At 41.7% G+C, this 16,616-nt stretch overlaps 1 protein-coding gene across 1 annotated transcript; it reads left to right on the top strand.

The window, feature by feature from the left end:
- Positions 1-637: 637 nt before the first annotated feature.
- Positions 638-16,461, top strand: cnnm1 (cyclin and CBS domain divalent metal cation transport mediator 1). Its single transcript, XM_004555814.3, has 10 exons — positions 638-2,123; positions 6,587-6,730; positions 7,845-7,985; positions 8,100-8,269; positions 8,488-8,587; positions 10,069-10,214; positions 10,687-10,930; positions 12,869-12,973; positions 13,856-13,957; positions 14,338-16,461. Exons 1-10 carry the CDS (start codon positions 677-679, stop codon positions 14,415-14,417), a joined length of 2,679 nt encoding a protein of 892 aa, XP_004555871.2. The 5' UTR covers positions 638-676; the 3' UTR covers positions 14,418-16,461.
- Positions 16,462-16,616: the final 155 nt, after the last annotated feature.

Genomic DNA, 16,616 nt, shown 5'->3' with positions numbered 1-16,616 from the left:
TTAGATACAGCGACACTTTGTTTTAATTTGTTAAGGGATGCGGTTACTGAAACACAAACTATTATAACAGAGATTTTAGAAACACATTACATTTATGTGTTTATCCTGAAAGGCAACAAGTACAGTTTTTCAAACTGTACTGCACCGAAAACAGGTGGCGATGCTGCCATCTAGTGGGGAGTTTAAAATTGTAAATGAAAAAATTACTAAAAATAATAATGAAGTCTGAGCTCTGCACTAACGCACAAACTGGCACACAACACAACGCAGCATTTCTTTCTATTCATTTGCTTACTTGATACACATCCCAGTTTTTCTCATTTAGTTTCTTTTTTGTATTCAGCTTGTATATCTCTACTATTTAGCAAGTAAATATCTTCCTCTGGCGTAGCTGTAGGGGCTCTATCGCATGAATCATAAATGATTGGGCATTTCCTGCTTTCTATTTATAGAAATCAGCAGAAAGCAAATAAGCGAGGCTTACGTCAGGATTTGTCATTTATATTTAAGGTGCCAGCTCACAAACACACACTTGAATTCCTCTCTCTCTCTCTCTCTCTCTCTCTCTCTCTCTCTCTCTCTCTCTCTCTCTCTCCATGTTACCCAGCTGCTCCATCCATCCCATCCGCAAACCACGTGACCCAGTTCTCCCGTGTCCTTCAGCGGCTCATTCGGCATGATGGCTGCGGATGCTGCGGATGCTCTCTGCAGCATCCTGCATCCGCGCCGGCTCTCCCTCCTCTTTCTTACCGTCACCATCTCCTCCCTGCCGGCCAAGACAACGGCGCTGCTCGGCGTCCGGCCTGAAGACACCCAGAGCGGAGAACTGTCCGTGCAGGACGGGATACTGAGGGCTATCGAGGGGACCCGCTTCATGCTGAGGGTTTACTACTCCGCTTCTCCAGGTACCGAAAATCCCAACAGCCTGAACATCAGCGGCAGACCGGACGCAGCACCTGCCGCCCCGTGGATCGCGTTTATAGAAGAACCAGGTGGGGACAGTGGAGATGCAGAAAGTCCGCTTCTGTCCAGGGGGAATCCATGCGAAGAGGAGAATGCCCGGAGCTCAGACATCGAGCTGCTGGGTTCCTTCAGATCCACCTCAAGTCATAACTCAGTCTTAGTGGAGCTGCTCGCCAAAGACCTGCGCAGAGACGAGGTGATCAAATACTACTCCATGTGCGCGTTCGATGGAGTGAAATGGGAGCACTTGAGCACCAAAGACTTCTGGTTGGCGGTGGTGGAGAGACCCCCAGAGGCAGATGCTTGGCTGCAGGCAGGAGTCTCTGTGCTCTTGTTGGGGCTGTCTGCTCTGTGCAGCGGGCTGAATATTAGCATGCTGTCTCTGGACCCGGTCGAGTTGCGGGTCCTGCAGAACAGCGGCACAGAGAAAGAACAGAAATACGCGCGAAAAATAGAGTCAGTGCGTAAACATGGCAACTACATCCTTTGCACTGTGGTGCTGGGTAACGTGCTTACAAACACGTGTTTTGTGGTGTGGATGTGCCAGATCTTAGGAATGACCGCTCTCTCCACTGCCTCATGCACTTTGGGGATATTTTTTATTGGCGAGATTTTACCTCACTCGGTGGCATCCAGGCACAGTCTCGCCATCGCATCCAAGACCCTGTGCGCGACCCGCCTGTTGATGCTGATATTTTTCCCCATCGCCTACCCGGTCTCCAAGATTCTGGACATTATGCTGCACCAAGAGATCAGCAACTTTTACACGAGGGAGAAACTGGTGGCCATGCTGCGTGTCACAGACCCCTACCACGACCTGGTCAAAGAGGAGCTCAACATTATCCAGGGAGCCCTGGAGCTTAGGACCAAGACCGTAGAGGATGTGCTGACACCGCTGTCAGACTGTTACATGCTGTCCTCAGATGCTGCGCTGGACTTCTGCACCATGTCGGATGTGATGCAGAGCGGTTTCACACGCATCCCTGTTTATGAGAACGAAAGGTCCAACATTGTAGACATCCTTTTTGTCAAAGATTTAGCCTTTGTGGATCCTGACGATTGCACTCCTTTGAAAACAATTACTCAGTTTTACAAGCATCCCATGCACTGCGTCTTCAGTGACACCAAGCTGGACGTGATGCTGGAGGAATTTAAGAGAGGTAACTCACTTCACTTTAAATCATATCAGAGGTTTGGTCTCTGCAGTCTTCATATCTCCCTGTGTGTCCTGTCTAGGACCTCTACACAACTTATGAGTAAGAAGTCAGCTGAGCATGTGAGGCGCCATATGTTTTAAAGCAACCTCCCACCAGTTAGGAGTTAAATGTTCTTTGAAGTGACTGTGCATTTAAGAACTACATTTTCAGTCCAGAAGTCAATGTATACATCAGCCCATTGGCTCAAAGTGGGCCTGCCAGTAAAGCCCTTTGATCCCCAGAGCAGTGAGAGACATATGTGAAATCTGATACTGTGTCACACAGTGTGTTTGGTTCAGCTAGAGTTTAGAGGCTACCATAATAGGGTTATCTTAAGAATTTATGTGATGAGAGAGATTTAAGTCGCCTTCCCATGACAACACTGTGAACTTCATCTGGCCCCAGGCTCGGTACCCATTTCTATGCAAGTATCAGTTATCGGCTCCTCACTTAAAATGCTTGAAATGCTAAACTGTATCAAAAAAGGAATTTTGCACGATTTGCCTACACCAGAATTCATCTTTCTCTCTTCTCTGATAGCCATCTTTGCTGATAAGTGAATTGACAGCATTGCCGCACATGCAGTGATAACATCAGTTTACTATAGAGGAAAAGTGCATTGCCTCTCTTTAGGGACTATGTTCAGTCTTGATAACATTAAATATGATTCAGATTTAGCGCTCAGTAGCAAAAACCTCTGACTCCTCGACTGAAAGTGTCACATTGTAAAATAAAGACACACTGCCACAGCTGTTATGCAAGGAAATCTGTTTTATAGACAAAGAAAGGGCAATACATGTCTGCTGAATGCAGCTGGCCTTGGCAAGATAATGAATTATGTTGCCACTTACAGTTCAGGAGGTCCACTACACTTCACCTTGCCTGGGATTATGAAATATAGCTTTGGTCTGGCACAAGTGATCCATGAGCTCACACTTGACCCACATGTGTGTCAGCATCGCTTGTGTGTCTCTCTTGGGTGTGAAGCCTGGTTTCACCTTTAAATTATTTGTGCACACTTAATTGTCAGCCCACTGTGACTTTGAAGTTCCTTCCACTCTGTAGGTCATCGCCAACCAACCCTGCAGAGCAACCATGAAAAATTCAGCTCCAACCTTTCCCTTCCTCTCTCACCTCCCTCCGACTTTGCTTTCATGGCTAAAAGCCTCCTGCTGGTCAGGAAGCCTGGCTGGAAGCTGTGATGATGTCTCACTGAGATGGTTGGTGGGCAGAGGTGAGGTCTGTGTTAGAGTAAAGAATGGAAATGTCACCAGGAAGATACTATCGTCTGCAAACATACTGTTGAATGGAGAACTTAGCCATGCAGACAGTTAGCATTTTTCAGTTTTTCAGGCCTCATAAACATTCAAGTTGAAATAGAAAGATTCTCCAGTCTCAGCTACAATTATCTTTTTTATTTTTTAAAGTTGTTTGGTAAAAAGGTGACAGAGCAAGTGAAAAGATAATGCAATCAAACAAGTAAAAATCTATCAGACAAATATAAGTCTTTCCAAAATCAATAGCAAAGAAGCTGCTTTTCTTGTGGATGTTCATGCTGAAGAAAACCCCCCTTTATGATTGCACAGCAACTCAAAAATGCTTTCTACAGTGTTCTTTAGAGGCATGTTTTTCTTTGTCAGCCATCAACAAAGAGAATACTTAATGACCACAACCTCAGACAATTCAACACGAGATACAAAATTCTGCAAACATCTAAAATAAAAAAGATGGAATGCACTTTACAAAAACATACAAAAGGAAGGCCGGGGGAGTCGTGGAAAGCAAATCCTAAGGATTGTTGAAATAAACATCAGGCTCTATCCAAATGAAAGAGGAAATACCAGAGAATAAAAAGAAACAGTTCATGAGTCAAAGCATACCACCTCATATGTCAAGCATAGTGGTATTGCTCTTATGGCTTGGGTGTGTATGGCTGCCAAATGAACAGGCACGCTGGCTTTTATTTATAACTGTCTATTTATTCATTCTGCTGGTGAAGGGCCAGGATAAGTAGCCTGCTCACTCTGAATCATACGCATCAAAACTCTCAGGGTGAATTTTTATCATGCAACAGGACGGTTATTCTAAACACATGACAACAAAGAAATTTTCAGGGTGAAGAGGTGGGATATCCTTAGCTACCAATAAGCAGAATCAACTGATTCCTGAAGACCAGAATAAAAATAGTAAGACTTCACAATGAGTATGGCTCGTTTGAAGATGGCTGCAGTAAAATCCTGGAAAGCTTTACCATGGCACCTTCTTGTGTTTGTGGGTCAGAGCCTTCAGGCTGCAAAAGATTTTAAATATGACAATTATTATGTTATCGTTCATATTATTTGTGAACATCCAACCCTTGGAAAGTACACTATAAGGGGATTACATTCCCAAACAGTTGCTCGTATATTGATGCAAGCCTGCTCAATGTAAAGCATTTGGCAATCAAATTGACTGAGCTGATGTACGAAACCTGAACAGAGCAGACTTCCATTTATACATTTAGGCTTTTGCAGCCAGTGTTTTATGCTGCTGTAAATATTAGATTTTTATTAGGAAAAGGCAAGGTTATTATTCTTATATTATTCTTAAGTAATAGTAGCAGCACCCCTATAAAAACACTGCATTATAAATTTTACTAGAATGCATTAAAGATAATAGGTTTTTCCTTTTAATATTGCTTTTGGTTGAACTCTAAACAACATTATATAGATTTATAATACATTTATCATGTGTGTGTGTATATATATATATATACACACACACACACACACACACAAAGTAAAGACTTGTATCTAAAAACAGAACCGAATAGATTCAATTACACATATTTTGGAAAATAAGCCACTTTAATACAGCATCATCCCTGCAACGACTCAATAGAGTGAATGTCACAAGAAGTCAACGCCGCAACTACACTACAAAAAATAGGCTCAGACTCAATTAACAAACCACAGAAGGTAGACACAGTTTAAACCAACTGTTTTCATAAGCTGTTTGTGCACCAGTGTAGAGGAAAATTACTGCTCCGGAGACATAAAATGAAATATTTTATTCCAGATCTCATTTTGGCTTTAATGCTGTGGTTAAATAAGCAGATAGAAATAGGTACAAACATGCACAATCTAAAACACAGTTTTCTAACATAGACTGACGGAGCCACAGAAAGTGGTAGAGGAGAAACGTTTTGCAAAAGGGACAACCATGGAGGACCCAGTTTTGCTCCGGGCATGTGTGTCTGCGTGTGTGAGTAAGTGTGCGTCATTCTGCAAGAGTATTATGTAACATATGAATGATGTAATGCGGTGCCCAGGCACATCAGCAGCTGAGAGCAAATCCGTCGCTGACTCACCTGAGCTCTGCAGAGACATAGACCTGAGTGAGTGCAACCTCACCATCTCAGTCAATCCCTCACAACCCAGAGGTTCATGTTTGGATATGACTGCCAGTCAGTCAATCAGATTTTTTTTTTCTCTTGTTGCAGTGGATTAAAGCATTTGATCCATTTTATCCCTTGGCGGTGATCCCCTAAATCGGCCCATCTTATTTGAGCCACAGATTTTATTCAAAGTGAGGCTGGAGACTTTTTCATGTGTCTGTTGGAACCTGTGGTCTAGTGACATCATTTTGGTTAGGTAACTTATTTGGTCACCAGACTAACTCGTGTTGATGAAAGCAGAACAGACTGATGAGTTCAGCATATTTCAACATATCTGATTTTTAAGTGAGTGGAACAGAAAATAATGATAATAAAAAAAAATATCAATATAGAGCAACTTGTTTGTGTTGATAATTTTTTTTTTTTTAACTTTTCTGTCCTTGTATGTTCAAGTTTGGTTGCGGCGTTGACTTCTTGTCACATTCGCTCTATCGAGTTGTTGCAAGGATGATGCTGGCGAGCTACGTCATTGTGTCCGACAGGCTTGTCGCGTTCAGCTAAACACAGTCGCAGTGAGCCCTCGGTTTGCTCATGGATGTGTACAGATGTGCTGTGGGTGTGTGTACGTGTGGGCATGAGTGTTTACCGAGGCGGCAGCAGCATGGGCAGTTTATTCAGCAGATGCAGGCATCCCCAGACTGATTGTGTAATCTCTGTGTTTACGTAAGGAAGCCAAGTCTTCCAACTGTCAAAGTGTCTGGAGACTAATCCCCCAATGTCCACTTTCTTTTTGTCTGAGAACACAAACAAGGGCAAGTCTGGCATTGAAGTCATTTTCAATTTAACCTCTGGGATAGATCCCTCAGGTTTTTAGTTGGTGAATTAATGCTGATTTTCATCTTGACTGCACAGAGCCAGTTGGAGGCTGTTGACTGGAGTTATTTTTATCTGCTCACTTTGCCTCTCAGCACATTGCACGAGCAGTTTTTAGCCCGAGCTCCCATTTTGAAAACATTCTAACCTGTCCTCTTCTCTTTTCTGATGACTGCAGGAAAGTCCCACCTCGCAGTGGTGCAGCGGGTGAACAGCGAAGGCGAGGGAGACCCCTTCTATGAAGTGATGGGCATCGTCACCCTTGAGGACGTTATAGAGGAGATCATCAAGTCTGAGATTGTGGATGAGACAGATCTGTACAGTATGTATAAACATAGTGTTTATGAAGCTCTGCATCAGGGCTATCTTATTGCTTCCAGCTCCCCTACTGAGAAGATTTTCGCTTAATTTATTGCAGCAGCTGTCACATTTTGTTCAGCTTTGTGCTCTCCAGCAGTCACTGGAAAATGCCCAGATAATCAGCATAAATTCCCATACCAGTTATTAGGACTGCAACTAATAATGCTGTAGTATGAATTGTGAATGGGTTGGAATGGAATGGGTTTTTTTGTGGTCCATCTACTTTGCTATTTTCTCATCCCGCTATTGGTTCCACCTTCTCTCCCCTGTTGTTCCCAGCTCCTTCCTAATTCTTAATTAAATAATGTGACTAAATGACCCAGTCTCTTCAGATAATCGCCATAATCCCCTTATTTTTTAATTGGCTGGAAACACTCTCCACGGATTCAAATGAATTCAAATGCAAAGCTCCCTTCATTTCATATCTAGTCCAGTCTGCACCTGCTTTCGCTCACTGAATTTTAGTTTCCTTTGTTATTCTCCTGTACATTTTCACAGCAGTCCCTGCTCTCAGAAGACAGCAAGATATAATATAAGTGTGCTGCAGTTGAAATTATATACAGTGTCTAAAGCAGTTTCTGTGAGTGGTGCACCTGTGTGTCTGCATATAATGTTTGTGTGTTTATATATAGCACGAGGGACCTAATCTCTTCGAGCTTTGTCATACAGTTTTTTCATGAACCCAGCTGTTCTAGAAATAATATTGTAGCAATAATGCATTTAATGAAAAATATATAAATATATATATATATATATATATATATAATACTCTGCAGAGGATAAGCCAATTTATCAGTCAGAGGTTACAGCACTGGATAATCTCCAGCTCTGTACAGCTTTAGATGAATATACTAAGCATGCTGGATATAGAAGTGCACCAATTAATTAGTGCCACATCAGAGTAGTTCCTAATTAATTATAGTGCAAACAAAAACAATGACCTCGCTCTGCATATATGGCACATTAAGTAATTAAACCTAATTAATGAGGTAAGAACTCTTTAGCTTCTCTAACCTATCATCAGAGAAAATGCTACATTTTTTTACGCACTTTCTCGGATTTGTTTCTGTTCATAGCTGATAATCGCACAAAAAGGCGCGTGTCCAACCATGAAAGGAAACAGCAGGACTTCTCTATCTTCAAAGTGGCAGAAAATGAGCTGAAGGTGAAGATCTCGGCCCAACTGTTGCTTGCAACACACCGTTTTTTGGCTACAGGTAGCATTTGTGTGTTTGTCTCCATGAGCTGAATGCTAAGCATTTGCAAATAACATGAGAACAAAGGCCAGGGGACGTGGTGTTTCTCCCTTGACTTGTGTTGTTTCACAACAGAGGTGGAGCCCTTCAGGCCGTGTCACCTGTCAGAAAAGATCTTGCTGCGACTGATCAAACATCCCAGCGTTGTGCAGGACCTAAAGTTCGACCCCAAGAACAAGCACGCTCCTCAACACTACCTCTTCCAGAGAAACAAACCTGTTGACTACTTCATCCTGATCCTGCAGGTACTTCTAAACTGATAAAAAAAAAGGGTTTGAATAAGAATTAGGAAGCAAGCAACAATTATCTGTGTGCTCAGCATTGTTCTGGCAGTGAATTTGCATTTGAATGTGCATTTTTCCCTGCGTGGGACGCTCCATTAGATGAGTAATCAATTGACTGTTCACATTATTAGCGCAGTGCTCAAACCTAATCCATGTAAATGGCTGTGTTAATCTTGCAGGGACGGGTGGAGGTGGAGATAGGAAAAGAGGCTCTTCGGTTTGAAAACGGAGCATTTTCCTACTATGGCATGCCAGCGGTCATCCCACCACTGCCTATTGGTAATTCACTGGAAATATGAAGCAATATGGAGGAGGAATTTTGAAGGATCTCGCATGATGAAAACATGCAGTGCATTGGGGGAGGTGAAGTGTATTTCCTGCCTTAATGCCACCCTGTGTCTGTATAGTGTCAGCCTGCTGAGCAGCAGCAGCCGTGGGAAGTAAGTAATTAAAAGAAGAGATTTCAGAGAATTTCCCAGTGGAAGGACATGACCTGCACAGGATTATATGAAATCCAGCTAAGACTGCAGAGCAAGTCTTTTGCTTTCTCTCCCTGGTTTCTTGTGGCGGTAGTGTGTACATTTTTTACGTGTGATGTTCAGGGTGAGTTTAAGCTATTTGCGAGGCCTCATTAAAAATCTGAAAATCCCTACTTAGGACATTTCAGAATTTTCTCTCAAACAGCTGCACAATCATCACATCTCAAAAGAGCAGCTTTTTACAGTTTTTTTTTCTCTCTTTCCGACTCATCGCTCTGCATTGAACTGACAAAAATAGCTTTTCTCGCTATTACACTAGACAGTGCTGAACACAAAAACAGGCAGAAAACAGTGTAGATGAATTAAAAGGACCTGCATGACCTTCCGTAAAGCATGCTCAGTTACTATTCAAATACAATTTTACTGCTCTCTTGTAAAGCAAGAGAGTGAGTCACTTAAAATGCATTTGGGGTTCAAATATGACTTCATTTTCCAAGCATGAGGTAAAAGATGAGGGTGGCCAGTGCAGCATACAGCACCATGGAGGGTCCTGTTGGACCACTTCACCCACTGTGTGAGCAAAAGTTGCAGCACAAGGGCTCAGTTTTTGACTTTTGCCTGTATTTTTAAGTTGTTACACACGAATCACATCATGAGAACGATTGTTGACGCTTTTAATTTTTATCAGTCCTAGAAGTCTTTTTTTAGCCTATTTTTCTGACAAAGACATTACCCGTGGCTGCTGTGCTACACTGAAATAAGATGATTAAGCCAAGGAGCTGAGCCAGTGTGTGTCTTTAATGTAGTGACAGCAGATTGATTAAATGTGGAAGACTGGCATGCACTGTTGAGATCGTGCCTAATTTCTCTTGACAGATTGCTGGTTATTCATCATTTGTTTTGCATATGAATGGCTCATTAAATGAGGACCTTTTTAACACTGAAGGAAAGAGATAAAAAAAAACATTATTATGCAATGGTTTTATTGTATAATAATAATATAATTTATGTTAGCTACAATTAAAGTACCTCAAGAATAACTAAAACTTGAAGGAGAGTTATGAGATTTGCTAAAATGAGCTTAGAAATATAACTCAAGACTTTTTCCTAACTGACAATTGAACATTTTGTTGAGGTATATAGAAGAAAAAGACATTATAACTTGGACTTGTTTGTGTGAACTCTTTATGCTTATTCTGGTTAAGGATTTTGACCTTTACAAATGATGTATGTAGAAAAAAACAGACCTCAAAATATGTTTCCTTCTTCTGCTCTGTTCAGGTCAGAGGTATAGCTCCCGGGCCAGCAGCCTGAACCAGTCGGATTCATTACTGAGCGGAGGCAGTGTGGGTCAGCTCACTGCAGGTGGAGGGGTCTATTTACCAGACTACACAGTCCGGCAGCTCACAGACCTGCAGATCATCAAGGTTACAGACGGCTGCACACACATAACCCAGAAAAATATGAAGAAAACCACTGTTATTATAGGCTAAATTAAATCTCTAATTTCCTGCGCACTGAAGGAAAAACTTGGGACCACAAAGGAAGAACATTTTTAAGCTCCCTCCATTTAATCTTAAAATTTCCCAAAAATGCTTCCACTGCTGCTGGATTTGCCTTTGATATGTCCTGATCCCCGTTTCTGACTGAACACAGACATCCTGTCTCTAACTCTCCCACCACACAGCCTCTTTCCGCTAATCACTGCGGATAATTGAGCTCCTTTTCAAGCATGAATATCTTAACCTTAGATGATACATGTGCCCTCTCACTTCACCTCGCCTCCCTTTTCTTAAACACAGTGCACGTTTCCTCTCGGCCAAATGCGCAACTCTTAACGGTGGCTGCACACACAGATCTAACGCTGATGATAATGGCAGATTTCTTGGCGGCCCACAGATCACCAGAAACCACTACCACAACGCCCTAACGGCCACCAGGATGGACAGCAGCCCACAGACACCAGAAGCGGTGGACACTGATGGCAAAGGGAGGCCTCCGGTCCCAGAGGCCCGCTCACACAGCATCGCCCTCCCCCTCACGCACACACACACTCGACTGGGACTGGCACGCCTTGCACATCTCCATCCCCATGGTGGCCTTCGCAGCACCTCGCAGCTCAATGAAAGAAACCGTATTGTTCGTAAGTAATATAGATGCCTTTATTTAACAAGAAGTCAACTAAAAACTGTAATTTGTTCATGAGGCGACCGTGGCTCAGGGGGTTGGGAAGCGTATCTGTAACCGGAAGGTCGCCGGTTCGATCCCTGGGCTCTCTGTCCTGGTCGTTGTGTCCTTGGGCAAGACACTTTACCCTACTTGCCTACTGGTGCTGGCCAGAGGGGCCGATGGCGCGAAATGGCATCCTCGCTTCTGTCAGTCTGCCCCAGGGCAGCTGTGGCTACAACCGTAGCTTGCCTCCACCAGTGTATGAATGCGAGAGTGAATGAATAGTGGCATTGTAAAGCGCTTTGGGTGCCTTGAAAAGCGCTATATAAATCCAATCCATTATTATTATGAGATTTTTCTCAGGCAGCACCAGGTTTTTACACCACCTAAACTTGAAGTATGAGGAATTTCCTTGTGTTGGTCAAATTTTCTTTCAAAGAGGAAAACAAGCTTTAAATGCACAAATTGAAGTTTGTGCATCTGAAAGCAGGGATAGAGAATTTTAAAGAAACACCATTGATTCATTTAACTATTTTAAACAAACATACTGATGGCCCGTGATGTGGAAACACAGCTTGATGTTCCCCATGTTGTTATTTGAAGATGAGCTATATAAATAATTATGGCAAAACTAAGAAATTAAATGAAATCAGCTGCTCATAATAATAAAAATTCCATCCTCTAATCGTCCCCTACTTCTTCATAAGTATGCATGTGTGAAATCAGCACATAACTTGGAACAAATAGTTTATTTTATACAGTACAAAGACTTCTGTCCCTGTACACCACTGCAGTGGACTGTAAGTCAACATGTGATTGAACTGCAGACTTTCAACTTCACTTCAAGGGGTTTTACAAAACGTGTGCGCAAACTGTTTAAGAATTGCAGTCATTTTTATACACACGTTCCCAATTTCAGAGGTTCAAAACTAATTGGACATGCTGAAATAAATTTAAAGAGGTTTTTAATACTTGAAAAATGAAAAAACTTGGCTGCCTAGAACACGCCAAACGTTACCAAATGTGTTTGCTCCCTTCAGATTCTCTGCCAGGCCTTTTCTGCAGCTGGTTCTTGCTTGTTTGTGGGTCATTCTGCATTCATCACGCACTGATGAGTTGAGATCAGGTGACTGACTTGGCTGTCGAAGACTATCTAATTTCTTCACCTGGAGAAAGTCTTTGTTGCTTTTGCACATAATGAGCGGATAAACAGTGTGGCATGTTCTGGATCATGAGCCCTTTCTCTCCTTCTCCACATTTTTCTCTTCCCACCATAACCATACAAGTTCATCTTGTTTTCATCTGGTCGAGTGATTTTTTTTTTTCAGCACAGTGCGAAATGATGGTGTTTTTTTTACTTGCATTAACATTTCATTGGGCCTCATATTTGAAATCAGAGAAAAGCTTTAACACAGAAATTCAACACTTTGAATCGGATTCATTCAACATATTTATGGAGGGCACTGACAGACGTAAAGAATGACTCACAAACGGCAAATATTCAAAATGACTCACTCACAGGAGTCGTTCAAATGTGACATCAACCAATCTGTACTTGTTTCGAAGCTTAAAGGGGTCCCACATACCATCTGTCTTATGCAGTGTGTAGCCCGTCACCCACTTTTGTGTGCTTGTTAGTTCCATTAAGAAATGTCACGGACAGATGGCTCCACTCTGGTTGTCAAAAAAAAAGTGTCTACAGCTTTAAATTACCATGTAAGAATTAAACTTCCTCTGCTAGTTGTAGGTCCTCTTTTTTACTTTTAATCCTACACTGGGTACTATTTTTAATATTCAGCCTCCTCTTGGAGGCCCCCAAAACACTTAAATAATACTAAGCTCTCTAGCTCCCTCTTCAGGTAGAGTTACAAATATGCTGCTTCTCGTTTACTTGTTTAATTTCATTTTACAGGCAGTAAATCTGATGGGCAGAGAAGTCCAAATGATACCGTGTTCCTTCGCATGGATGAGATTCCCTATATCCATGAGGACCGGCCAGAAAGTCATGGAGAGGATGGTGAGTGCCACTCAATACAGCCAACAATCAAACATTTAATTTTTTCATCTTCAAATGAAAATTTTTTTTTTTCCAGAAAACGTTTTTTTCCATAAGTAAAGAGATGCATTCACTGGTCACTTTATTAGATACACCTGTTTCTGTTTAACACAAATATTTTTTCATGTAGCAGTAATTAGGCATGTAGACAATGTCTGGACAACCTGAGCATCAGAATTGGGAAGAGAGGTGACTTGTGTCGCATGGTTGTTGGTGCCAAAAACTGCTGATCCCCTGGAATTTTCCTACATAACCATGAATGATGATCAGAAAAAGAGAAAACATTCAGTGAGTGATGATTCTCTGGGAGAAAATGCCTTGTTGATGTCAGAGTTCAGAGGAGAATGGCCGGTCCCCTTAGTACCAACGTTTATAGGATAATGTGACATGTCACAAATCTCAAATGATGTCAGACTGTTCTACTGAACATGACAGTGAGTTCACTGTACCCAAATGGCCAGCATAGAGCTGAATCCAATAGAGGTCCATTTGGATGTGATGGAATGGGAGATTCATATTGTGGATGTGGAGTCAACAAATCTGCAGCAACTGGGTGGTGTAATCATGATCATTCCATAAAGAATTAAGGCAGTTCTGAAGGCAAGAGGGGGTCCAACATGGTACTAAGTGTACCTAGTAAAGTGGCCAGAGCGTGAATATAGCTCTGTATTTCCTGGTTTTCAAGCTGTGGAGGATGTGTTCATTTTTTTTACTTACGTCACAAGTTAAGGAATCTCAGTTTAAAGCTACTCTACAAAATCTTTTGCAGAACTTGTCACCTAGTGTGGGCCGTGTATCTACGTAGCACCCCCCTCCCTTTCACTCTCGAACTTTCTCCCTCAGATGTGCCTACAGAGTCTCAGCCATCCACCTCTCCCTTCATAAGCTCTTTGTCTCTGTCCAGCTCTGAGGAGAACATTGGCAAGAAGCTATTGCGTAAATTGAGTGAGTAAGCCATTTGTCATGAACACTAATGCGACAGCACTCCCACACATGCTGTCAGATGTGCCCCAACTTTTCTGTCAGACATAGCGACGGTGCCGAGTGTATCTTAGCAACAGGTGATGTGCTACGTCTTTCTCAACAGCCTGCTGCTTCCTGCAAAGCTCATTCTCCAGATGCAACTAAGCCATTCTGGATCACATACAATATAACACAATGACTTTTATCTATTTATTTGAGGCTGTAGTTCTGCTGTACTGTACATCTGATGTTATATTAGTTTGTGACAAGTTTAATTTAAAAGTAGTACAAGTATCATGCTTTTGGTCTTTATAAAAATGAGAGCTGCTGCATTTTCACAACATGTTCTCATCTGTTTCTAGGTAACAAGAGGAGGAAAAAGTCTCGGGATGGAGAAAACAGTTTGGAGGAAGGTTCAGAGCAACAGCCAGTGACGAGCTAGCACAGTGGCATGTAGGAAGAGGGATGACGCACACATCCTCTTCCTCTTTATCATTCACAAGATTAACTACATTAACTACAAACTCTTCGTATACCCCCTTCAACTCTCAGGATACTGAGCCATCTTATCTGCTGTAGCCATCAAAAATACTCAGGTCCCACCCTGGCCCACTTGATGTATAAAGCGTGATTGGACGGATCTAAACAGTAGTATTTGAGTTATCCAGCTTTGCACCAGTGCATCTTTTGTAGTTACTGGTACATCCTTCTTTTATATGTTAGCTCTATCCACAAGGTTAACATTTATTCATAACATTTAAACTGTAACTTGTTTTTGAATTTTGTCACTATAAACCCAACAAGGGCCTTAGATAGTATCTGAGCCAGCTGATACACTGATATTTATTATTGAGTTGTCATGTTAACAAGGCAGTTTCCACATACTGTACTGAAACCACTGTTTGCACAGGGAACTGTCCTAATGTTGCCATAAGGCGGCAAACTACTGCCACACAACCCAACACACACTAACCAGTGGCGGAAATAGAAAGCCAAACAATAAGAGCACAACTTTTTTTTAAGAGAAACATTGTAACTATATACCTATATTTAAAAAAAAAAAAAGCCACCAATTAATCCTCAGCTTGAAAGACTACTTGTTGTATTCAGTGACTCAGCAACGTAGAAGGTTATAGTCATATACCTGAGTTTTTATATGGAAGTGTGAGGAAAGTAATTTAAAGATAGCAATATAAGTCCTCCTAAATACTGTAAATCGCTTGGACTTATCACTGCACTCCACGTTCATTCATAAAGTTCATAAATGTAGCTGTACAGACACACCTTACGTGTTTCTATCAAGCAACCACCATTCCACCTTTTTTCCTCGGTGTCTTCATATTTTAGATAAACAGTCATTAATCTGTTGTTTGATTGCATTCAGTAGAACACATTGTCTTTTGTGCATTTCATAGGGAGCATAGAAAGTTGTCAATGTACAGTTCATTTCGCACAGGGTCACTCACTAAAGCTGCACACACCAATTAAAAATAAGCTAGGGGTTTATGGCATTTGGATCTTTGGGTTTGGGGATCCAGATGAACATTAGGGGCATTACTGAAGAAGAAGTTGCTACTTGCATGTTTCTCTGTGTTGCTTTTACTATAGAATTACCCCCTGCTTTTCCATATGCATGACTACGATGCATGACTAGGCTGCAGTACATTCTCAGCACTGAGACGCTGTTTGACTTTCCTGAATCCTATGTAGATTTTAAGATGGCTTACACATAGGCAGCAGATTTTGGGTTTTAATTGCTAACGTTGAAAAGAATCAGCAAATGCTGCCAGCTAATGGAGAAGCACAAAACAAGGCTGCAGACTTCATTGAAGGTTCCGCTTTAACAGCTACTAATGATGCACACGGGGATTGGGGAATTCAGAGGAAGCACAAGAAGGCTGCTCAAGAAGGAACATTTTAATAAGAAACAGGAAATAATCTCCTACTGCAATAATAAACGAATTGATTCCATTTAAATTGTGAGTTAGTCCCCCAGTGGACTACGCTGATCTCTTTTCTTGAAATCTTGAACCTGAACAGAGGGAGATTTGCCTGACGAAAGCAATATGACATACACTGACGTCAAGCCACCGCCTCTTTTCAAATGCACACAAAGGTGGTGTTCTGGTACGCTCAGTGATTTAATTCAATCTGCCTGGTAAGGCTAAGTACAAAGGTTATTGCACTGCTAAGCTTTTTACAATGACCCCGCTGTACCAAACACGCTGGGGGAGTGTGTTTTGATCTGTTGACTCTAAGTGTGAATCTGGAACTTTAAGGGTGAGGCTTTTACAGAATTTGCAGTTGGTTTTCACCTCTTTATATTTGTAAGGATTGATGTAGTGTTTGTTTGGGGTAAACTAACAAAGATACATTTTGTAATGCAAAATTCAGAGGAATATATTAGCAACCCAAAGATATCAAGAAATGGATCAATCATTCTACACAAGGGTAAATTAATTTATTAATAAATCTACTGGAGTATTGCTCTTGTCTGCTTCATTTGTCTTCATCTGCAGGGCCTGCTAAAGGTCGGTGCTTATATGCAAACACTATCACTCAGTTTCACACACATCTGTTTGACAGTTTTTTATTGAAGTAGTTCATTCATTTGATCAGAATGTCTGAGGACATTTTCATT

The sequence above is a fragment of the Maylandia zebra genome, linkage group LG13 (genome assembly GCF_041146795.1).
Source record: "Maylandia zebra isolate NMK-2024a linkage group LG13, Mzebra_GT3a, whole genome shotgun sequence".
Taxonomy (NCBI): Eukaryota; Metazoa; Chordata; class Actinopteri; order Cichliformes; family Cichlidae; genus Maylandia; species Maylandia zebra.
The sequence above is the reverse complement of the archived record's forward strand: the minus strand, read 5'-3'. Positions and strand labels throughout refer to the sequence as shown.